Consider the following 25,233-nt stretch of genomic DNA (forward strand, 5'->3'; position numbering starts at 1 on the left):
AAATGGAGTGCATATAAATTACTACATGATGCAGAAGCCTACGGCACATATAAACTTTCTGTAATCAAGTCGCGAAGGAGGTCAGGCAAGTTTCAGGAATATCATGAAAAATCATTGGCAAAGAATGAAATGAAAAACAAAAACACATCTTTAGTTATGTAAATGCTACAATAAAGGGTATGGATTAATTCATCCACTTGATATCGATTGTTCAACTGGTGATAATCCTGCTCAGGTTAACAAATAAATTGAATAAGCGTTTTGCATCTACATTCACACGAGTCTTGACATGCCACATGAGGGTAGATATTGGCAGAAATGCAAAAATTTACACCACACCCTCTGTTTTCAACACTTCTGAATGATCATGGAGTTCGTGAGCTATGAATAAAGTACTTATTTTTATAATTTATTTTACGAAAAAACAGGATGCAGCCACTCATTCAGAAACAGAAGCAAGCAATAGTGATCTTATTCAACTTTGGTGTAATTTGAAATTGCACATTTCTAGATTGCATTAGAACTGAATTTTTTTCAAGTAATAAATGAAAAAAGTTAAAATATTTAAAATCAAAATTAAACACAAATCACATCTCACCACTGTTGTCTACCACACAGAGGAGCGATAGTGGAACAAAACAAAGGAAGACAGCTGAACTGTCTTCTTTCAGACTTGGTTCCTTGGTCATTTTTTTTTTTTCCCCATCTTAACTGCTCTAACTGAGCAGTGGGAATCTGTCCTGTCACTGGACATGGAAACCATCGGAAAACTAGAATAGTCCTATTGATTTCCATATATATTATGGCACTAAAGTTATCCACTTTTTTGGTTTATTAAAATTTTATACTGTATTATAAAAAATGCTTTCAAAACTACACTATGCAAACATTTACTTTTGTAGTTTATATCTCATTCTATCTGTTATTGGTCTTAAAATTGCTATTCAAGTAAAATAGGACAAAAATTATTAGTGTTAGAAAATTTTCCATTAGAGGTGACCCCACTTAACGCTGATAATTCGTTCCGGAAAAACAGTGCTAAGTGAATCCGCACTAAGCGAGCGGCACATTCCCATAAGGTAACATATGTATTTGTAAGTTGTGGTCAGTGCCATAGGATATTTCCTAATCAATAATAAACGGTAGTGAAAAGATGCACAAATGTCGGTTAAAATATTTAATATTCAAATATTTGTACATATAAAATATTCTGCATTACATAAGTATATAATTATGTGGTAACTACTTACGTAGTAAAATTAAACTTAATTCCAATTACAATCATGAAAAATGTGTCGATTTTCGGTTGAACTTTGGCCCTCTTCCAAATAAACTAAAGGGGGCTTTAATTTAAAATCCCCCACAGCATTACCACCCAACCGATCCTTCGCCGCTTTGATACCTGGCATGTTTTTTTCTTCTTTCAATATGAAACTTCTTTTAGGCATTCGTTTCCACAAAAGTCCTGCTTCATCTATGTTAAACACTTGTTGAGAAGTATAACACATAATACCCCCTCTTCAATAATTTTAACAAGTTCTTTTTTGAAAGTTTCGGCTCTTTGATCTCCACTTGCGGCTTCTCTCTGGATTTTAAATCTACTCAACCAGTTTTAAATGGTTCCACTGTTTTTTTTTTTTAGGTGAGTTTTCTTCAGATTATCATATTGGCTAATCTCTTTCTTTTTTTTTTTTTTTTTTTATATTTAACTTAACTGAATTCTGCATTGGATATTATCTTCAATAAAATTAGTTATAAAGTCTTTCCATTTCAATCCTAATAGCCAGCCTAGCCCTAGTTGCTTGCAGTGGAACAGCTATCTTTCCCACTGCTAAAATTAATTCTTTATTTTTTTATAATTGTTCTTACAGTTAAACTTGCAAGTCTTAAATTATGGCACACATCCGCTTGTCATTGACCGGAATCAATTCGCTTCAAAACGTCTAATTTAATTTTCAAATTCAGTCTTTTTCTTACATTTATAGTCTTCGTACTGCACTCAGACGCTGTTGCTTTTTCATTCTTATTGGCCATTATTAACTCTTCGAAAATGTAACTGTGTTGGTTGCATTAATTGTGATACAATGTTCGAGTAAACTGTCCGTTACACATGATGTCTAATACTGTACTGAGTGACAACTAGTCTTCAGATAAATGCATATAACACTATATTACAAGCAATATACTTGATCATTTTCTAAAAATGTTGATCTTGGAACTAAGTAACAAGTCATGGTACTGCAATTAATTTAGCACGCAAGAAAATTTCCGAGTGTGGGAAACATTTTAATGCTGTTTTTCCTATTCATTTTCAAGCTATCGACGCCATCAAATGAAACAATTTCTTTAAATATGCCAAAAATACAACCTGTAAAAGCGTTATAGTCAGATACGGGTTATATATGAACAGTATTATAGCGAATCGGCGTAAAGCAAACCACTTTATAACGGGTGCCTGCTGTATTAGAAAAAAAAAATAAAATAAAACTCCAGTATGAAATAATTTGTCTCTTCCATGCTCCAAGAAGTTTCTTCTAATACTTTGGATCAATATTATCAACTTGTTCTGACAATTTTTAGGACTGATGAATTTTTAAACAAGTTGATTAAATTTGTGTGCCAAAGCACAAGAGAAGAAAGCTGTCAAACAAGACACCTTTTTATATTATAATAAATTTTATTATTTAAGAATGCCAGCAATAAATATGCAGATATACAACAAAACCTCAACACTATGAATTGCATTATCTAGTTTAAGGTTTTAGAAAAATGGAACAGGTACATATTTTTGCTTTTTGAAAGTAAATATCCTATAAATATTTAGAAACTTTAGCTCATTGCAGCCTCAGGCTATTTCTTATTAAGAAGATACTGTTAATATGTAACAGCTTGAAATTACAATATGATTAATTCCACTAGCATAATTACTTACAATGAGACCCATTTCAGATGACTACACTGTTTCATCATAAGCTGCCATCAAAAAAAGCCCATCTTAACCAGTTTACATCTATTTTTATGTAATACTTCTCTCACAAAAAAAGTTAAATATTAATAGCATTTAACATTACATAAATTATGCACTGCTGCTCCGTAGCCAGGAGCAGCAGTGCATAGCACACGCTTCTTGATTAGAATGGGGTTCGAGCCCTTGACCACCAGATACGGAGGATGTGGAAAGGTCAGTGAATGACCACCGCATATCCCTGGAACAATATGGCCTAAGTTGCTAATGCTCCTAAAAACTAAATAACATTACATAATTTGGATTTATACAATTTTATGGCATAACTGGCAATAAACATTTTTTTCCTATTAATTTTTTATTTTATATCGACCAGTGCGTAATGATCAAAGTCTTTCTCTTTGAATTCTGAACAGAAGAATGCAATGTTTTTAAATGTAGATGACAATGTGTGAAGGTTCCCTGTCGATATCACAACATGAAAAAACTTTCTTGGGAATAATCAGTGGGAATCACTGAAGAATAGTGTTAGGCAAAATATTATGAATGTTCCTTCAGAACTTCATAAAGAAAGTCCTGTGCGAAAGAACTTACATGTATTTTTTAAAATTTATAGTTTTCTTATACTGGGGAAGAGCTGTGTTATACTGTAGTGGAAGCTGAGCATATTGATGCATTAACATTTATTGTATGTACCTTCCTAAATGGTGTTAACTTAGGTTTTAATGCATACAATAGTAATCTGAAAGGATCTCATATAGAGAGGCCAAATAATCTAACCAGTTCAGAAACAGGTAAATGTAATTTATCTGAAAAATTACTAATCAAAACAGCTGCATAATGTTACGCACTACTCAGGGTTTAAAGTCAGAAAAAATATAAGTTGACATTTTTAATAAAAAAGGCAGCTGAGCTAAAATAAATTATAAGCAGCATATTCAAATGCATTTAATTTTGGCTCTGTATTAACTGACTGTTTTTCTGCCAGAAATGCACAATGATTACAATGTCTATTAATGTTCATTCTATTTAAATGAAGAGTAGCATGTGGTCTAATAAAACAAATCAATTAAAAGCTATGGTATTCATAACATTGCAACTGATCGTTAGAGAAGCTACAGAATGAAGTGGGTCCATTTAAATGTAGCTTGCTCTCCATAACGTCAGAAAAGTTGTGGAAAGGCAGCAAAAGTCACCAAACAGAGGCAGCAAAAATCAAGATCAGCAATAGTATAGAAACTTGGATACTTCAGAAAGTATCCAAGTATATATATATAAAATTTGGTGAAAAGTCTGTTCTGTATTTGTAGAATTACTGTGTACATAATGTGGACTAATTACATTACGGCGATATTATTATATGATGCATTAAATGTTTTGAAACCAGGAAATCTTACAATTAGACAATTTATCCTAAAACCTTACCATTCCTCAGATAGTGACTAGAATTTGACATGACATACTAGTTAACTATTTATTATTATTATTATTAATAGCCATATGATGCAAGGAAGCCTGAGGCTTATGCTGCACCAGGAAAAAAAAAGTTCCCGAATTACCCTGAGAGAGAGAGAGAGAGAGAGAGAGAGAGAGAGAGAGAGAGAGAGAGAGAGAGAGAGAGAGAGATATGCATTTATACTCAGATTTAACAAATTGTTTAGTGAGGCAAGGTTTATGATGTGAAATTAAAAGAACTGTCTACTGTTTGCTAGTACATAAATGTTAGCAATGGTATAAGCATAATTTAGGGCAATGAACAATGCTGGACAGATGTGTAGCGGTAATGTCACATATATAATATACTTATAGCAACAATAATAATAATAAATAAAATGAACACTGTAAATAAATGTCTCAGAAGCAGAAGGACCTTACAACTTTCAGTTTAATATTCAAATGATGTTTTTTTTTTTTTTTTTTTAAATTATAAATGACAAGAGATTCTTTATGTATAAATACTTGCAGTGTATGAATCCAATTAACATGATCCTGTGCATGACAATCTTTCAATTAGTTAAGGGAAAAAAACAAAAGGGTGGGGGAAATGCTACGACAGACATTAAATTACTTTTTATATAAAATACACATTTCCAATATACATATACAAAAGTGATAAAACAGTATTCCAGTAGAAATTCATGCTTTTTTACATATGTTTGAAAACAAACCTCTATACACACAAATTGAATATATTAAGATTTCAATAAATAATGTAGAAGTGCTCTCCAAGCTTAAGTAAAAAATTAAATGAACAATCAAATTAAAAGTAACAAACCTTTAATTTACAATAACTACAAAATGAAAAATATGTTAAACTATACAATAACAATAAAACTGAATCTTTGTTCATCATTCTACTTTGGCTGAATACAACAGGTACAATCACATGTGGTGCATATTGTCATGTCACTCAAACAAACTATTGCATGTGTGAAACTAGACAATACATGCAAATAAATACTGAGTCCAGTAGCCAACCATTAGTTGAGCTAATTTTGATGGTATATACAATTTGAACTAGATTGGAATTTTCAAAATATGAGCAGTCAAAATTACTTGCAATTTATTTTTCATTACTTTTAGAAACACAGAATTAATTTATTTCAAGCAAACCTTGAAGAATAAAATATTATCATAACTCTGCACAACTATTTACAATTATCACAATATGTACAAATAGTTGAAATGCAAGTAAGAATGCTCAAGAGTGTTTACTTTGAAAGATGTTCAAATTTTTTCCTTCCATGGCCAGCCCCATACTAATACTCTCAGAGATATCACATGGTCCTAAAGAAGTTAAAAGTAAAGCAGGAAGCATTTAAATTCACACGACAGATACACCTAATGCCCTCCGTGTGTGCTCGTATACCACATAGCTAATGCTAACTGCAGGTGCCACCTTCATAAAGTTGGGAGTAATACCACGATACAACCCTGCCAATCCTTCATGCCTAAGTATTGTCCTGAAGAGCCCAACCATATTCAATTCAGAGGGACTACCATTATTAGAAAACACTGTTGGAAAAGAAAAAAAATTAAAAGGTGATTTCAAAAGCTGGAATTATTTTGATAAATTACATATTAAGATAAGTCAATAACTAACACATACAGAAAAAAATATTTTGCAAATCTGTTTAGTTCACAAAATGTTTGCATATACATTTATCCCAAAATGTTCCAGGCCTGATCTTATATCACAGAAGGTACAGTCAAATTAATGACTTTTCTTTGAAAATGTCCCCTGCATCTCTGTATGTCTTTTGTGGGAATACAGCCACTTCCCAACTTACGTAAGGGTTGCATTCCGCAGAACTGTGCGTAAGTCGGAATTTCCCACATACTTGTGCAGCACTCACAACTGTGCTTGCTGAATTGATTGAATCAAAAAAGAAATGCTTGACAAATATGTAAATAGAATTATCTATTGTATTTATTCAATTTATCTCATGCACAGAAAAATTACAAAAAAAGAAAGAGGAGACAGCATATAATCAGTAAGTTTTACCAATCGAGCATCATTGTCAAAATTGACATCTTCAGCTGATAAGTATGTCGCTGCAGAGGTTGAGGGCAGTGGAGATTTAGAAGGGGGTTGGCTAATCAACCTTACAAAAGAACATATTAATGGATGACTGCACAATGGCTTTTTTCTTTTCATTGTAGAATGAAAGCATATCATTCACCCCTCTGTTAACTTTTAAGAATCGTTCAGTCAGGATCCATCTTCTCAAACCTTGCCATTGCTGATGGAATTTCACAATATGCCACTGCTATCTAGTGATGAAGCATCTCGGCTCCTCATTTGGTTCATCTTGAGCTTTGTCAGCATTTTCTTCTTTCACTATTGCTGCCTGCTTGTTTGTTTATTTTTGGTTTTTAGTAGCATTAGCAACTAAGGCCATATTGCTCCGGGAATATGCGGTAGCCATTCCCTGACCTTTCTGCACCCTCCATATTTGGTGGTTACAGGCTCGTACCCCGGTCTAATTAAGAAGCGTGTGCTGCGCACTGCTGCTCCTTCCCACCTGACTACGGAGCGCCCATTGCTGCCTGCAAGTCAATAAGTTCTTCGTTAGGTAATTCCTTCTCTTCTTCCTCTATTAACTCCTCCACATCTTTGGCATCAACCTCGAACTGAAGTAGCTCTGCAACCTTTAAAATCTTATCTGTAACCTCTTTGTATGGTTCATCTTTTTCAAATTCTTCAAAGCCTTTTACAGGCCATGGGCATATTTTCTTTCATGCACCATTTAATCAACTTTTAGTAAATTTCCATCCAGGCCTTATTAATGTTTAAGATGGCGTGGTAAATATTGTAAAATTTCCAAGTCTCTTAGCGTAAGATTTTTTCACTGTCTACTGCAGACAATGCCTGAGCAAATGAAGTGCATATGTTTTGGCAACATATGTTCAATCTGGCATTTTTTTCCAATACAGAGCAGTCTCATCAACGTATGTTAAAAATTTGCTGCGTTGAATAGCCACCTTCATCAATAATTTTTTCCAAAACATCACAATTTCTCTGCAGCTGCTGCAGAATCGGCACTGGAGACTTCACAGCATACTTTAACATTGTGGAAACCAGCGCAATGCTTGAACCTATTAAACCACCCATTGCTTGCCACAAACTTTGCTTTGGGTTTGCCATACTTATATCTTCATAAATACTTGTTGCTTTTGCTTGAATGGCCATTGGACTCAGGGGCACTTGCTTCTGAATCTGATTTTCCATCCATATTATTAATAGCTGCTCCATCTTCAATATAGAACCTGAACACTGTTTTGTGATCACTGTTTAACTTAAGTGTGTTGATCCTTTGATATGTTCTTTTATATGTGCACTGTCCTTGGAGTTCCTGTATTGTTTATACACTGCACATTTATTGGTATGGGATTTTGCCATTGTGACAGCCTTTTGCAGCTCTTTTCTGCCACAAAAAAAAAAGGGAAGGTTACAAATCTGGTGGATATTGGAGACGATAGTGACTGTCTCTTTGACAAAATTGGATAAATAGTGCTGTGTGTGTTATCGTGAAAGAGGAGCTATTCCCTTATGCCTACATCTCAGGCCAACTGCAACAAATATTTGCTACTAAGCACTGTAGAACACTATTAAGTTTTAACAGTTATATCTGAAGGAATTTATGCACAATCCCTTTTGTATTGAGAAAAAAAAAAGCATAACCAACAAACAAGGAGTTTGCTTTCAACTTCACAGTACAAGCTGGAGGAAGTGCTATTTTCCCTCCATCCTTGAATGTTTCTCTGTTAAAAGGACCATACTGGAAGCATCAACGTTTGCCTCCAGCAATAGCAGAAATTGTTAATTTAGCATATTGCACCATTGTGTATCACATCTGCACAAGTCTGTTCTTGGGCCAATCTGCATGTTGTGAGGGCTGAAAAATCCATAAACTTACAGCAAAAACTATGCCTGAGATCAGTAAACTACAGCCCCGAATGAAGAGGCCTTTAGAAATTCTTCCAGTCTACGATGGAACTCTAACCCAAATCTCTTGCCACTTGTGAGGTTTCGAATTAGAGTCCCAGCTGTCACCAAGAACAATACAGGAAGCAACAAAAGTGTTACCGGCTAAGGTAAAGAAAGCCAACACAAGAACCACAGGAAACTTTTAGGAGTCAAAAGCGTTTCCCGGTACCACAGCTTCTCCCTGCATTCTCGGTAAACAGATAGTGAGAGTTATTGGTAGTGGCAGTAGAAGTCAATAACAATGTATTGATTAGTTTTTTCTTATTATTAAAAGCAGATTTTCTGAGTTTATGAGTGGGTACACCCTCCAGACTGCTCCAGTCTTAGGGTGTTTATCCTCCCTTCCCACTATTTTAACCTGATATGAAAAATGACTTCTACAGATTATGCATGTTATCGGTAGTTGCAGTAGAAGTCATTTTCCTATCAGGTTAAAACAGCAAGGGGGGGGACAAACAACCTAAGACTGAGGCAGTCTGGAGGGTGTATCCGTAAGTAAATTTCAGCTGCAAAAGGCATTACACTCATGAACTCCAATAATCTGCTTTTAATAATCAGAAAAAACTAATTAATACATCATTATCAACTTCTATTGCCACTACCAATAACACACACACACCATCTGTTTACTGAGAATGCAGGGAGAAGCTGCGGTACCAGGAAATGCATTTGAGTGCTAAAAAGTTTCCTGTGTTAGCTTTCTTTACCTTCACCATTAAGTCATAATTGCAGAAATGACTAAAATCAGCACAAATCATACACTGAGTTCCCTTTTGTTTGTCTGCCAGGCCATGCACAACCAACTTCACACAATTTTCTTTTTTCACAAATCCTCATTCAAAATTTAGTGACAACTGTTTTTGTTTAACTTTTTCCCCTAACATCTGAACTGTTAAGCTGCAATCATGTTACATATCTGTAGTACTTTTGGCAAAAAAAAGAGAAAAAAAAAATACAAATTTACCTTTTCACCCATCATTCAACATTGTGCAAAGTACAACTAATACTAACCAAAACAAGTCGGCAATAAGAAAACAAACATGAAAGAATTGCAGGTAACAGAAGTCTGAAGTACACATAAAAAAAATTATAAAAATGGCTACTGATTCTGTCTCTCACTCACAATTGGTATTGCATTCTCTAGAGCGCAAACATTTTATTTAAAATGCCTACTAGTTAAAACCAACTGAGAGTACAAGCAATGTTAACAATAGTAACAAAGGTGTTGTCATCTGATTGGCCAATAATTGATATTGCAAGATACTTAACTTCTATAACATATGACTAATTGAGCTGTTAACTGCAATCAAATCCAATATTTACAGTTGCATCAATTGTTGGTAAAAATTAATACGGAAAGTGTACTTGAAATCAATATGCAGTTAAGCTATATCTTTTGCAGAGGTACAGCCTTTAGCAAAAACAATCAAATGTCAGGTTAGATTTTCTGCAAGTATGAATAGGTAAGAGATTTCCTGATTTGTGGCTGATCTAGAATGTCCATATGCAACATGCAAAGTATAATACAGGAAGTAAAATAAAAAAGAGGAGTAAATAACTGAACCTGGAAGCATTCGTTAGATTTTTTATGAATGGTCACATATAAATGTCATTAAATATGCTGCACACAGATTTCTATTCTGTTCTGATTTTCAATTCTTCAATTATTTTAATTTAGTTCCAATCCAGGAAATTTAATTTAGATTAATTTAGTGCATTTACTTGAAGTAAGTTTATGAATAATATTAAGAGAAAAAATATAAATAAAATTTTTACATAGACATTGTTTGTATAATAAATATTTTTGGTAACTTTATAATAAAATATGCAGGTAGCTTTCATGCATATACGCAGTTTCAATTAAAAGCCTAAATTATAATACTCAGTACATTTTTTAAAAAAATAAATTCAAAAATGTTAACCCAAATATGACAAAAAATAGCCTAAACTTAAAAATAAGTTTGTTAGACCCCAGTACCTTTAAACTGAAACACCCCGTATTTTGTTTAGGCCTATATACAAGAAAACAAGAGAATTTCTCACCTTGAGCTTGTAACCGTGTACGTACAAGTGCCAATGGATAACTAGCTATTTGCCCACAAGAACTGCTCACAGTGCCACAACCAAGAAGTACTAGAACACCTGGATCAGATTCTACTGGATGCCTTCTAATGTATGCTTTTTTTAATGTCTGAATTGAAATTAAAATAAGAGACAACACATAAGTTTCCTAAAGTTATGTAGAATCAATTTAACTAAAATTCACTATTAAATAAAATTAAAAAGTTAAAAGAACTTTTAATTTGACCAACAAGATACAGGACTCAACCACTTGAAGCTTTATTATGCAGGTCTTTCCTCACTGCAAAATTCCATCTTATATATTTTGTATATTGCAACCCCAAATGTAGCCACTTTTTTCAATGGCATATTTGTTTTTAAAACCTATAATAAGTAAGCTGAATTAATAACAAATTGATAAATAAATAGCATACTTCAATCTGTTTCTATTGTTATAAAACAGTAACTACAAAATATTTTGACATACTTCCCAAAACCAAGGATTGAGCTTATGAGATCACCTTTTTCTCAGTTTCTTTACTCACACCCACCACAACATTTATATTTTGGGCAATTGGCCATCTTCAAACAAGATTGTAATTACTCAAAATATAAGTACCACCCATTTAGGACTCGCAGTATAATATAAACTCCATATAAATTTAGAGTTGAAGACAAATGGGCCTGTGGTACTGGATTCCATGATTAAAGAGTAACAATACAGTATCCAGTGACAATTTCTTCAGCAAAAGACATACACAAATACTAACAAATATAGACGTTAGATATAGAATTAAAATAAAATAAATACCAAGTGAGTTGCACATGCTCTAATGCACACATGGCTGTGTGTGTGTTTGCTGTCAGCGCTTTGAGTTTCAAGACTGTTGATTCCAAGATAGGTGTAATCTCATACCCTTGCAGTGATTTAAGGCTTTTGGACAGCGTGATATGTTCAACGATTCTAGCAAAAGGTAGTGACAGAAGTGTCGGGATTGGTTGATCACTTCACAATCATGTCTGGGGTTAAGGTCATGATGTGTTGACCAGAAATGTTCTGTGATTGCTGAGTGGTCAGTGTCACCTAGGCAAATCTGTCCGTCATGCTCTGAAAGGCGATCCTGAAGGCATTTAGAGCTCTCCCTGTGACCACTCAGCAATTGCAGAACATTTCTGGTCAACACATCATGACCTTAACCCCAGATGCAATTGTGAAGTGATCAACCAATCTCAACACTTGGTCACCGCCTTTGGCTAGAATCGTTGAACATATCATGCTGTCCAAAAGCCTTGAATCACTGCAAGGGTACTCGGCTACACTATCTTGGAATCAAGTCTTGAAACTTGACAAGCTGGCAGCAAACCCACACTCGTCCGTGTGCCAACAATGAACGCCAATCTAGTGAATAATGTTCAATCACATAGCCATGTGTGCATTAGAGCACGTGCAACTCACTTGGTATTTATTTTATTTTAATTCTATCTCTAACATCTATATTTGTTAGTATTTTGCATGTCTTTTGTTGAAGAATGGGTTCATTTACCCTGAAAGCTTCATACTTAAGTTATTAAAAAATTTTGTCACTGGATGTGCTGTATTGTTGTTCTTTAAATTTAGAGTTAATAAACTTTAAGCAATTGAAGTTATGTGTTGGTTATAAAAGTCCTTTCACACTTAATTTTTGACCAACAGGAGACTAACTGATTTATTCACTCAATTAAAAAAAGAAATGATTCTGTGCTTGGAGAATCAGTGATTGTTGTGGTCTTATTTTTTATCATCCACAAGATGAAAGGAATAAGGGAAAGAGGGAGGAAGTGGGGGAAAAAAAGCTTAATGCAGTGTCCTTAACTTAAGTAGCCAAGTTAATTTTAAATTGCTAACTAAAGATAAAGCACTTTTATAATTAATCTTCATTATTAGAATGGCAACTGTATTATTTCATAGCTCAGTGTAATTAATAAAACTACTGGACATTTCTCATATTGAGAAATCTCAACTGTAAGATCTTGCAGCAAACATGGTTGTCTACTGTGAAAGTATACAACCATGTTTGCAACTTATGGTGGTTTTACCTCAACAGCAAATATCTCTGATTTTACCAAAAATCAGATATTTTTGATGTTTTTATGTTGTGGTTTTGCAACACAAGGGCAGCTATGGCCAAATTGTGTCATTCACATATTATTTAAAAATGGGAAGCATGTATATGTTAATTTTATGATTTTATATTTGATCACAGTCAACTTTTCTTAAGTTAATTGCAAAGCCCATTCATACTGGCTATCTCCAAGTATTCAAGTAAATGTCAGTGGATATGCTGTGCCTAGGATCAATGGGAAAGCTTTCCTGGCAGGTCCAAGATGTGGACAATCTACTAGAAAGTGCCATACTGTAAGTTGGGTTTTAAACCCTGGATTCTTGCCTACTAATAAACCTCTGAGTAACAAAACTATGTCCAATTTTCAATCTTGCTAAAATTATTTCTCTTCAATTAGGTTGGAAGCTGGAATCCCAAACATTAGTTTGGTTTTATTCTGCACAATTTATTAAATTGCTTGGTTGCTCCACAATCTTGCCCATATCTATCTACTCCTCTCTCTAATCTAAGGTCTGTAAAAGGGAGAAACTGGAAATTACTTTTGTCTTTTTTTCCCAGTTTGGTTTTTTTCAGCAGGATCAGCCCTTTCATTGCCACTTGAGATCCAAAAAATCATTACATCTTTACTTAGCTCATGCAGTTCTTTGATTTTGTTTCTGACATAATGTACTAGTGGATGTAAAACAGGGTTGTTGTTGTTTCTGTCAAGGGCTGTATAGCACATGAAGAGTCACATATATATTAGAGCAGGAAAAAGTTGGTGTCTTGAGGCCATCTAGAGCCAATTTGATTGCATACAATTCAGCAGTAGGTATACTAGAAATGATCAGAATAGTTTTCAAAATTTGAAAGCTTGGAAATACTACTAAACACATCTACTAAATGTCTTAGATCCATCTGTATATACCCAGTATTATATCATTTTTAGCACTGAAAAGCATGAATCTATTGTAAGGTAAAAGCACTGGAAGCTTTTGTTTATGCCACTGTAGGAGAGAAAGGTCCATATGAAAAAAACATGTTCAAGGAGGCTCCGAGTTAATACTTTTTTGTAGAAATGTAGCTAGTATCTATTCCCCCTTCGGCAAGGAGATAGGATATCCAATTCCAACTGGCCAATTTTCATTTGGTTTGTAATCATATGACACACCAATGTGTATCAAATATTTTCTAGTTTAGGTAGGGGATAGGTGCCAAATTTTGATGCATAAGAACTAAGAGGTAGTTTCTTTCAATTTGTAGTGGAGGTTTCACTGCTTCACATATAATCTATATGGGGAGGTTCTAAAAGCTCCTAAAACAATATAGTGCTTTATGGATATCAATGCAATTTATGAAGCACAGACAGCTGCCCTATAATGTAATCGCAATCTAACAAGAGATTTATATACAGATATATACAGTTATACCCAGTTATTTATTATTTATTATTGTACTTTTATTTATTTTATTTTATTTGTACTTTATTTGTTAATAAATAACTGGGTATAACTGTATATATCTGTATTTGAAACTATGGACCCCAGTACTCCAGGCCCATTCGTTACTAAGAGATTTATATATGTGCAACAGCATATGTCCATTTGTGATCCAGTAGTATGTGGATGAAATAGACGTAAGTATATTTAATTTTGACAGACAAGTTGTACAGAGCTTTGATATATGGTCTTTAAAATTTAGCTTTGAGTCCAGTACCAAACCTAGGAAAGAAAAGCTTCCAACTACTGGAAGAGGCATATTATTCAAGTATATGATTGGGGTCTAGGTGCATAGTTTGCAACTTACAGAAATGGATAACAGTCTATTTTTGGCTGGATAATAAAAATTAATTTATACACACTGTTTATCCAATCATATACTTGGTAGGCGCCTCCGTAGCCAGGTGGGAAGGAGCAACAGTGCGTAGCACACGCTTCTTGATTAAACCGGGGTTCGAGCCCGTCACCACCAAATACGGAAAGGTCAGGGAATGACAACCGCATATTCCCGGAGCAATATGGCCTTAGTTGCTAATGCTCCTAAAAACCAAACAACAACAATATACTTGGTAAACTATAGCAGTTATGTAGAGGCTAGGAGTAAATTACACATTCTTGTTGACACTTACCAAGTAGAAACATAGCTTGAAAATTTCTTTAGAGTGGTAAAATAAAGATGGCCTGTCACTGCTAATATAGATTCTCTCTATATATAGAGAATTTATATTAGCACTAAAGAAAATTTTTTCAAGCTACACTCCCTGTTTGGCCATGTCAACAAGAATCTTTTTTTATTATTAAAATATTAAGAAATTACCTCATATATAGCAAGGTCTATGCCAGCATATGGAATTATACCTAAAAGATTAGGTATATAGCCACGATAAAAGCTTCGGACTCCTTCTTGCCTATATATTTTGCATGCTGCATCCCAAATACCAGAATACTGACCAGTTTTTCTCAAAGCTAGACGTGTTTTTAAAACCTATAATGAAAACATTGGGTTAATAACAAACTAATGAAGGTTTAATATAAAATAAAGTGATGCTACAAAGTCATAGGAAGAGCTGCATTAAAAAGTTTGTCAAAAACAAAAAACTTTGTAAAGCAGTTAGTTCTCTCTTGCGTGCACGTGCGTGTCATTCATCCAATTTATGAAACATTGACTGCTGCCCTATAGCGTAATCACGATTAACAAGGGATTTATATAGGTGCAGCAGTGTATGTCCATTTTATATGATGCTGACATTTCTTGAAAAACTATATTGAAATTTAAAATTTAATTAACAGACATTAAAAGCCAAAAAGCGATTCATCGATTGCTGCTGGGAGAACATAACTTGCATTAGAACAAAATCTCTTGTGTATTAGTTACATAGCATGTTTGCATTATCAGGGTACTTGCCCATCCACCGATGACAGGCCAACTGCTTTGAAACGGTGACCATCTGGGTGGTGGTATCCACTGAGAATAAATAACAGTAGTTTTCTCTACTAGAGAAGCGTTACTTATTCGGAGTAGTGCAATATCCCGTTGTGAAGGTAGCCACAATGAGATACAATTAAAAACGACACCTTCACACTACGTACCTAGTTTAATTTATGGGTATGGTGTATCTACACCAATATTATATAGTTAATTTAAACCCATATCATATTATGCCTTGTGCATTTAATCTTCAAATACATATTATAGATACTTTTATCACTTCAGTTGCACTAAATAGGGTATCCCTTTCACAGGCATCGAACATAACGTATAAAATGTGTTATATAGTGTATTGTCTTAAAACAACTACCGTTCAAAAGTAGTATTTTTCAATCATACCTCCATAACTCATGATCCCCCAAAGCAGCTCTGATTCAAATAAAGCTTGTGATATCCATGTTTTTTTTTATTTGCACTATATCAAACAGGTAACTTAAGATTTTTTGATATTTTCCTGTAAAATTTTTCTTTTCCATGTCAATCAAATAGTGCAAACATGGACTGTTATATAAGGTGCAGCAATTAAATAACAAGACTGTGTATGCATCCACTACATACCAAGCACCACCAATGAAACAAAAGCACAGCAGTTCACTTTGAACCTTTCCCTAGTTGTGTGCCAAGTCACATTCGAACACATTCATTCCCTTTGCAGTAGGACAGGTTTTCATTACCTTGTGTTTTTGCAGTTCAACTGAAAGTCGAGTTGTTACGTTTATACAGTTAAACTCAGTTATAGTATCAGTGACGGGCAGCAATATTATTGATTTTATAATTGAGTGATATTATATATGATATCGAAATTTCTTGAAAAACTATATTGAAAATTAAAATTTAATTAACAGACAATAAATGCATACATATAGATACTTTTATGTAGTGCTTTTTTTGGGATGGTACGCAACGGTACAGCATACTGGCACCTTTCAAATGTCACACTGCAGTGACACATGACATTTGGATGCAGGACACATGACATTTGGATGCAGTACACTTCGAAATTTGTAATATTCTGTAAATTTTTTCACATGTTTACCTACTATTCAAATAAGCTTAAAATTATTTAACTCAATTTGCATTTTTCACTGTCTACTGTTAAGATATTTTCTGTATAAAACTTTAACCATTTTTAGAATTCTAAATTGTTTGTTGTTGTTGTTTGGTTTTTAGGAGCATTAGCAACTAAGGCCATATTGCTCCAGGGATATGCGGTGGTCATTACCTGACCTTTCCACCTCCTCTGTATTTGGTGGGCACGGGCTTGAACCCCGGTCTAATCAAGAAGTATGTGCTATGCACTGCTGCTCCTGCCCACGGAGGCGCCAATTCTAAATTACTTAGTTGGACCTCTGTTTAACGAACTCCTTTTATAGCATTTTTTTTTTTTTAAATTCTCCTTGGAAGTTGCATTTAAAATAGTTTCTGTTGAGCAAAGAAAATTTTCATATAACAAACTGCCTAGGAGAGACTTAACTGGGTATGTACTGTTCGCACTTTTGGCCTTCAGGCAACTTAGGAAATTAGTGCTGCTGCTAAGCAAGAATTGAGAGAGCTAAAGGGATTACCATTCTACAACTTAATGGTACCTGGTAAAACCTATCCAACCACCTGTCCCACATATGGAGAAGTTGAGCTGGTCAACAGTGAGCAGATCAAGGGGTATTCCCAATGGGCTCTGGTCCTCCTACTGCAGTGGTGTCCAAACTTTTCCCGTACAGGGGCCATATTCAAAGTTAGATTTCTTTCGAGGGGCTGCATAGAGTGATTCAAGAAAAATTAGTGCGTTTCATTTTCCCTATCTTGTTACATGTAAAAGGAAGTTTCTGTTTTCATGTTACCCTTTTTTATTTTCAGGCTATATATAAAAAATACAAATTCCCAACACTTTTTATGTGTAACAAATCTATGTCACAAATTTATTTTTTAGATTTCATTAAAGTTATAGAAATATTTTCCCTCTCTCTGTTTACATAAGAAAAAATTCAAATTTAAGAACTAGTGACAATACTGATGACGAAAGAAGGAAAATGGGGACAACGAAGGTATTAAACCTTCTAAACATGAATTGTCACCATTTGGTGAAAATGAAATTAGAAAATTGTCAATTAGGTTACAGTTAAATGAAAGAGATACAATTTGTGGATTTCGGGAATACCTAATTGAAAAGATGGTTTCGGAAGAACTGAAGCATTTGATGGACACTGAGTACAATACCAATTTCGTCGAGTGAATGTGAAAGAGGATTTTCACAAATTAATATCATCGTCAGCCCAACCAGAGTTTCGTTGATGATAAAAACAGTTTCTTAAAATTGTGGCCCGCTGCTGACCCGCTTCGTTCAAGCAAATATGTTGATTCATGGCTGCTTTGGAAATGTCATTCAGCAAGACACAAATAGGAAGAAAAGATGTTGGCATAGGGTGTCAGACGAAAACTTAATAAAAATTTGGAATAGTCTACAAAAACTTTATTATGAAATTATTTTTAGGCTCCGTAGTCTAACGAAGGACCCTTATAATGTCACTCTGTTGTCTGTCTGTGCGTCCGTTTGTCACAGCATTGTATCTCTGGAACCACTCAACCTATTGACTCGAAATTTTGCATGGGTTTGTACATCACAAATGTGAGCCAACATAACGCCATATTGATTGTTGTTGACAAAAATTTGTCTGGGGGAGGGGTAAAATGTGGGGGGACAAAAATGTTGTCAACAACTTATAGCTTATTATACACCATTGGAAAGCGCTCAACAAGGTTTAAAATATAATTTTAAAATATTTTTAAATTAAAAGACAGGAAAATGCGAGTAATTTGTGTCCCCCCTCTATTTCTGTCACTAATGGAGCTAAAAATTTAAAAATCACATTAGCTATGTGTTATTCAATGCTTATTAAGGGAAAACTATTCTGATTGAAATCTATCATTTACTTTGTGTTAAAATAATAAAAAAAAAAAAAAAAAAAAAACAATTTTGTATTGCACTACGATAGCACGCTTCTTTGTACTAAGTAACTCTCCTTTGGGTGACAAAAAGGTTGCAAAATAATTAGTTAATTATAAAGGTCATTTATAAATTTTGTGACAAGAAGTATTTTTTTAACAATTTTCAAAGCTGGATTTGTCCCAGCAAGGAGGCACTCAGAGAGCCAGTGTTGAGGAGGCGTCTGAGCAGTCTTGCACAGCCCTCACCTGCCAGTCACTTCTCCAGGAAGAAGTCTGAGTCTCTTCTCCCAACATTCACAACAACTGGAAAGACTCAAATAGACAACGTTTTCGTTAGTTCCTCAGTTTTAGGCCAAGCCGCGGTACTATAAACTTTTCAGTTACCATAAAGCTCTCTATTTGAGATACTACACTAACACCATTCTTGACTCTGGACCCTTCATACCGAGTGCCCTGCACTCAGCAGTTGACCAAGTTATTTACTTATATATTTTTTTTTATATACAGTACTCGAATAATAAGTTTATGCTTAATAAACTGTTAATGTAGTAAATTTGTTGTTCTTATTCCAAAAACATTACTAAAGTAACAATATTAGGAAAAAAAAAAAAAAAAAAAAATTAGAGTTCTTTTAATATCCTTTTAATTTTCAATTTTTCCTCAAAGGAATGAGTACCAGCACCTATTTTTTTTTTTTAAAAAAGCACTGCTTTTATGACTTCAGTATCTTCACCTTTTATGGGGAAGATACTATGTCAAAAGTTTGTGTTTGAATGGCACAAAACATTTTTAGAATGAAGAGAGAATGTGGAAGATGAACAAACAGGCCGTCCAGTATCCATGAAAACTGATAAAAATGTGGACCGGATAAGGACACTGATTAGAAGTGTTCATCATTTAAGCATTAAAATGGTTGCATCACAAAGAAACAAACAAATTAACTGAAAATTTAGGCATGAGCAGTGTGTGCCAAGATGGTACCAAACATTTTTAACCAAGATCAAAGAACAAGATCTAAGTTTGTGAAGATGTTTAGGGAAAAAAAATTTAACTAGATTTTGAGTACAGTAATTACTTGAGGTGAAATTGACCGTTTCAGTATGACCCAAAAACTAAAAAACAGTCAATGCAATGGAAGACAAAACAACCCCCAGAAAAAAAAAAAAAAAAAAAAAAAAAACAACAAGAATGTCAAAATCAAAAATGAAAACCATGATTCTTATTTTCTTTGATATTAAAGGAATTATTATGGCTGAATACATTCCACTAAACCAGACTACCAATGAAACATACTTACATTGAAGTTCTGACAAGGTTGCAAAAATAGCACAAGCTAACAAAAGGCAATTCTTTCATGCTACTGATGGTGATGAATTCTGTAAATCTTATAACATCAAAGATGTCATAAATAATGTTGCAGAAGCTTGAGAGGTTATGAGCACTAAATATCTGGAAAAATTTGTAGCCTGACATTTCTGCAGTCAGCCCAAGAAAGAAGAAATTCTGTAGCTTAGTGAAAACCATGGTCTCTGCATACAAATAAATATAGATGTGGGTCAAAAATGAGACCTTGTGGGCTCTCATTCTATAGACCTATCTGAGCAAAAAATAGAAGCTGCTGTGTCCGAATCAGTTTAGACCTAAGTGAAGATTAACAGCAGAAAATATTAGAAAGGTCATTACAGCAGCAGAGCAGTTAAAGAATGCTTGGAGAAATAGATTATTCCAGGATAGGTTTTAAGTCAACCAATTTTGTGGATGCTGCAGCGAAACCTTACAGGGTTATTTTGCATGAGCTTGTAAAACCCAAGATCATGTTTCAAGAAGACAACTACTTCACAACCTCAGTTTCCAACATAAAAATCATCTAATTTTCTAATTTATTATTCTAAACATAAATTTCATTACTTTTCACTGCAAAACCACCCTTTTTTGAATTTCTGAGCTTCCATGATCCTTAAGTTTGTACTAAGGACCCCCCCCCCCCAATTATTTCAACAAGAGTTTCAGATAAGAGATGTTTTTCTGGAAACAATTAATCTCTTAATTTGAGACATCACTGTACTATGTAACTAAACCTTATACTATTTAATAATCCTATGAAAAATAAATAAGCTATTTCTGGACTGAACTTCATACTAAAAAAAAAAAAAAAGTTTAAATTACAGAATAACTATTGACTAGTAAGATAATATTAGTAACTAACCTCCAAAGGGTATATCGTAGTTTGAGATAAACCACCAGCAAAAGATCCAGCAATAAACCTTTCATAAATGGTCAGCTCTTTATCTTGACTACCTCGAATTATTCGTTTTGCCTAAGGGAGAAAAAAAAAGTTTATACAATAAATGGAAGATTCAGATAAATTAATTAGAGCATTAATTACAAGTGGTATTGTAGTACTTTGTTCTTTATGAACAATTACTACAAGTAATTATAATCACACATACAAGAGAAACAAACACTAGCAGTAACAAAATGCAAGTAACATATTAACTTGCAGCTCACAGTTTAGAGAAAATAGGGTTAGGAATCTTTAGTCACTTGGTCATCCTGATGTTAAGTGAGAAAAGACATGCAAAGTTCATGAAAGATGGATCTGAAAAATGTTTGATTATTTTCATGGTCAATGAAGCATAAACTTCCACTCAAAATAAGAATAAGATGGCTTTTCAAAAAAAAAAAAAAAAAAAAAACTCAATGTAAAGAATCTATCCCAATGTTATTGCCATTCTCTGATGGATTTTAAAATCCACCTCTTCTGCAGAACTGAAATTGAGGAGCTAAGTCAAATTATGACCTAAACTGTAGAAGCATCATTCTGAGATAAAGTGGAAAAGATCTGAAACTTTGACAACTTGTATTTACAAACACTAAAATAATCCAAGGTATTTAACTTCACATGAGATGCAAAATTTGAAGAAAATTATGTTTTAGGTTATAGATAGCCTGTAAATCAATGCTTCTTAGTCATTTTTGCATGTAACAACTTTTAGAAACAAACAAACAAACAAACAAACAAACAAACAAACAAACAAACCTTTAATCATTGTTTTTGTTTCAATGCACATGAAGTCATTGGTCCTGACTGTTAATTATCTAATCCCTCATTTTTTTTTTAAATTTAATGTGGATGAAAGCCAAGAATTCCATGACAACTAGAGTAACACAAGAATATGCATTGCATAACTGCAAACTTTTGAAAAGTTGGATAATATTAATAGTGGCAAATGATGCAAAAAAGCAAGCAAGGTTATACAGAATCAGAAAAAAAAAGAAAGAAAAAAAAACTTCCCACATCATCTGTCCATCTCCTCTAACACTTTGTCTAGTTCTACTTTAAATTTATTGACACTACCCATTTCTATAACATTAGATGGAATTTTGTTCCAACAATCAATTACCCTGCTAGCTGAAGACAAATTTTTACACATCTATCCTCCAACCATCTTTCTTAATTTGAATTTGTGTCCACTCGTGCATAGCTGGAAAGAGCAAGGATTCCATCAGTACTGAGCTTACTCAATCCATTCAGAGCCTTAAACACCTTGTTCAGATCTCATTGCAGCTGTCTACTCTCCAGATACTGCAATTTGCAGAACTGAAACCTTTCCTAGTAGATAGAGTACCTTCTTGTTGCTTTTTCTGCACCCGCTCCAACATCCTTCTGCAAATGAAGCTTCCAGGCCCTGAGTGTAGTACCAACACAATTGATATACATTAATTTGGGATTACTGCTACCCATATGAAGTGCCTTGCAATTGTCACTTCTCAGGCCATCTGCCTAAATCTTGTTGCAGTAGCATACCCTGATAACTATTGTTAACCACCCTGCCAACCTTCACGTCATCTACAAAGTTGGACGGGCGCCTCCGTAGCCAGGTGGGAAGGAGCAGCAGTGCGTAGCACACGCTTCTTGATTAGACCGGGGTTCGAGCCTGTCACCACCAAATACGGAAAGGTCAGGGAATGACCACCGCATATCCCGGAGCAATATGGCCTTAGTTGCTAATGCTCCTAAAAACCAAACAACAAACAAAGTTGGACATCAAAACTGAGAATATTAAGCATTTATAGGTAGGAGGAAAACTGGAGTTAGTTTGGAAAAAGCAAGTTTTCCACATTGTACTAGAAATTAGATTTCATTAAAAAATACAGATTTTATATTAAAACAGCCATAGCAAACTTGATTGCCGTAAGGAAACACTTTGATCTTAGGAATTCACAATAGAAAGTTGCTGAATGCCAAACCAAGTCTGCAATTCAAATTTATTCATAAAGCCATACAGCTCTGTTATGTGTATATTAAATATTTGCAGTTGTCACACTTGACTGGATTGCATTGGCATATAAATCACCTTGATGCAATTTATAAATTTGCACTAACACTTTCTTTTTTACCATATGTATAAAACACCTTACACTAGTAGTTTTAACACAACCTGTTTTGACATTCAAACAGTCTTTGCACTTGTCATTTGCAACTGTGACTGACAAGGAAGGTGGCTTTTACTAGTTTATTGACAGGAAGGTGGAGTTTGTTTTTATTGCTAGCCCATTGGCAATACAAGTTAGCTGCTGAAAGAAATTTCATTGAAAATAAATCTTTAATTTATTATTTTTTAATAAACTAAGTTCTTTTATTAATCTTTGTTCTTTCTAAATTGAGAGGGGGAATGATCATTTGGTCATTTTATACATTGCATTGGAAATGAAAACATGTAGAACAAAGTTTTGTTTGTTTTTTTTTGGCTAACTGAATAATTATAGCAAGCAAGTCTAAAATAGCTATCAAATCTGTATTTATTAATAATGAAAGTGAGAAAAAAATCCACAGAATTAAAAAAAAAAAAAAAAAAAAAAAAAAAAAAAATTCTGTTTTAATGTAGTTTTACTATTTTTTTGCAAAAAGAAGACAATAAAAAACAGTTTGGGGGGAAGACAATAAAAAACAGTTTGGGGGGTGGGGGAATTCTAATGGTACCAGCTTTAGTACAGTGGTGAGATGGTCAAATCATAAAGATGGAATTTCTATCATAAATTTAGAGAGCTGGCAGCTATGACAGTCACGAAACCATTTTGAAAGTTTTTAACACACCAATTACACAAGTCATAGTGCAGTTTTTACTGTGTTCAAAATAACTCATTGGGAGAAGTCCTAGTCTCTCTGCCCAGGATCAGCTAAACTACTGCCCCAACTGAAGAGACCTTCAATTCTCCCAGTTTGATGGGATTTTAAATTATATATCCAAGTGACAAACTTATTATACTGTCACAAGAAGCACAAGGTAACATCCAGCAACCAATATGAAGGTCAACAAATTTTCATAGGATATTTTCTTGCAGGGTTTCAAGCACAGAATCATAATACTGGTCAAGATATGTATAGGATAAAACAATGTACTGATACACCATTTAAGTGGTATCAGACTTCTTTGTTTTCTTTGCCAGTGGAGATGCTGGAAACTTCAGCATGGAGCTTTGTTTTCATCAGAGCTCCACATTAAAGTTATATCTTCAACCACCATTTTATAATCACCAAACAAACCTCAATGTAGTCACAAATACAATATCCTGATAGAGTCCCCACCCTCCATAAGCCAAACTTTGAGGCTGGTTATGTCATTAATGTTTTATATAGTAACCTTTGATTTTACAATTATTGTTTTTATGCAAGTTAAATTTATCTGCATTCACAAAACTCCTAAGACCATTTAATTTTTCTTGAAATTAAGTGTCTAGTTACTTCCTACATCCTGACTTGTGCACTGTCATATTTTATCATTATTAGAGTAAAGTGATGACAATAAAATACTGAAGATAAAGAAATGGATCTTTTGCAATATCAATTCTGTCAATAGCAGTGTGAGAACCTACTGGGCACCATTATGAAAGATGAAAATTTGAGTTACAGTGGTCCTTTCCTTAATTGCACAAGAAAGCATAAAATATAACAAATTATCTGAATTCATTCTTACCATTTTATAATTTCTGACAGTAATTATAAGTGATAAGTGTCAGAAAATATTCAATCAGGTGAAGGTGGGGAAGTTTGATTCAAATATGTTTCTGGTAAAGCTCCAAAAATGAGTATATATTAAAAATTAAAAAAAAAAAAAAGAAGAAAAAAACATTTGGGCTCAAATATCTGAGAGGGTGCAAAGTCAGCAACAATAGCTATTTAAAACAAATCAATAATTGTAATTTCCAGTTTTGCTCTGAGAAACAAAATAAAAATTTTCGCAATAATTTGATGTCTAACAGATAACCCAATCAGTAATCCAAAGGGCAGAAAAATCCTAATCAAACTAATGTTTGAAAGCATACTGTTCCAGTAAACAGCCCTATTGGTGTATATTTCAATGAAATTTAATTTCTAGGGCAGTGTGGACTACATAATCTCACAACTACAATTACCTAATCTTCAGCTTTTCAAAAGTAAGCAGTTATGCATATGAAAGAATCACATCAAGGTTAGAGGAATTAGAGTAGAGTTAATCCATTTCAGATAAAGGTTGCCTAGTTCCTCCACCCTTAATGAGCAGTCCCCACTCAGGAAATATTTAAACAAATGAATGCTCTGGCATTTCTCCCCCCCCCCTCCCCCCCACACACAGACACCTAAAACCACGTAATCTTAATCTTAGGAGGAGAAGACAGTTCACTTAAACCTTGGGATTCTGAAGCAGAGGAAAACATTCCAG

General features: G+C 34.0%; 1 protein-coding gene across 1 annotated transcript in view; it reads right to left on the minus strand.

The window, feature by feature from the left end:
* Positions 1 to 5,645: 5,645 nt before the first annotated feature.
* LOC150087945 (mitochondrial adenyl nucleotide antiporter SCaMC-like) overlaps positions 5,646 to 25,233 on the minus strand; it is an 84,196-nt gene continuing 64,608 nt past the window's right edge. The window contains exons 7-10 of the mRNA XM_090370523.1: positions 20,736 to 20,846; positions 14,915 to 15,082; positions 10,500 to 10,647; positions 5,646 to 5,980 (exon numbers count right to left, since the gene is read on the minus strand). Of these exons, the coding sequence (XP_090226649.1) occupies positions 5,790 to 5,980; positions 10,500 to 10,647; positions 14,915 to 15,082; positions 20,736 to 20,846 (618 nt within the window). The 3' untranslated portion in view covers positions 5,646 to 5,789. The remainder of the gene's footprint in view (positions 5,981 to 10,499; positions 10,648 to 14,914; positions 15,083 to 20,735; positions 20,847 to 25,233) is intronic.

This window comes from Mastigoproctus giganteus, chromosome 3 (assembly GCF_048544385.1).
Source record: "Mastigoproctus giganteus isolate SK-2022 chromosome 3, ASM4854438v1, whole genome shotgun sequence".
NCBI classification, from domain to species: domain Eukaryota; kingdom Metazoa; phylum Arthropoda; class Arachnida; order Uropygi; family Thelyphonidae; genus Mastigoproctus; species Mastigoproctus giganteus.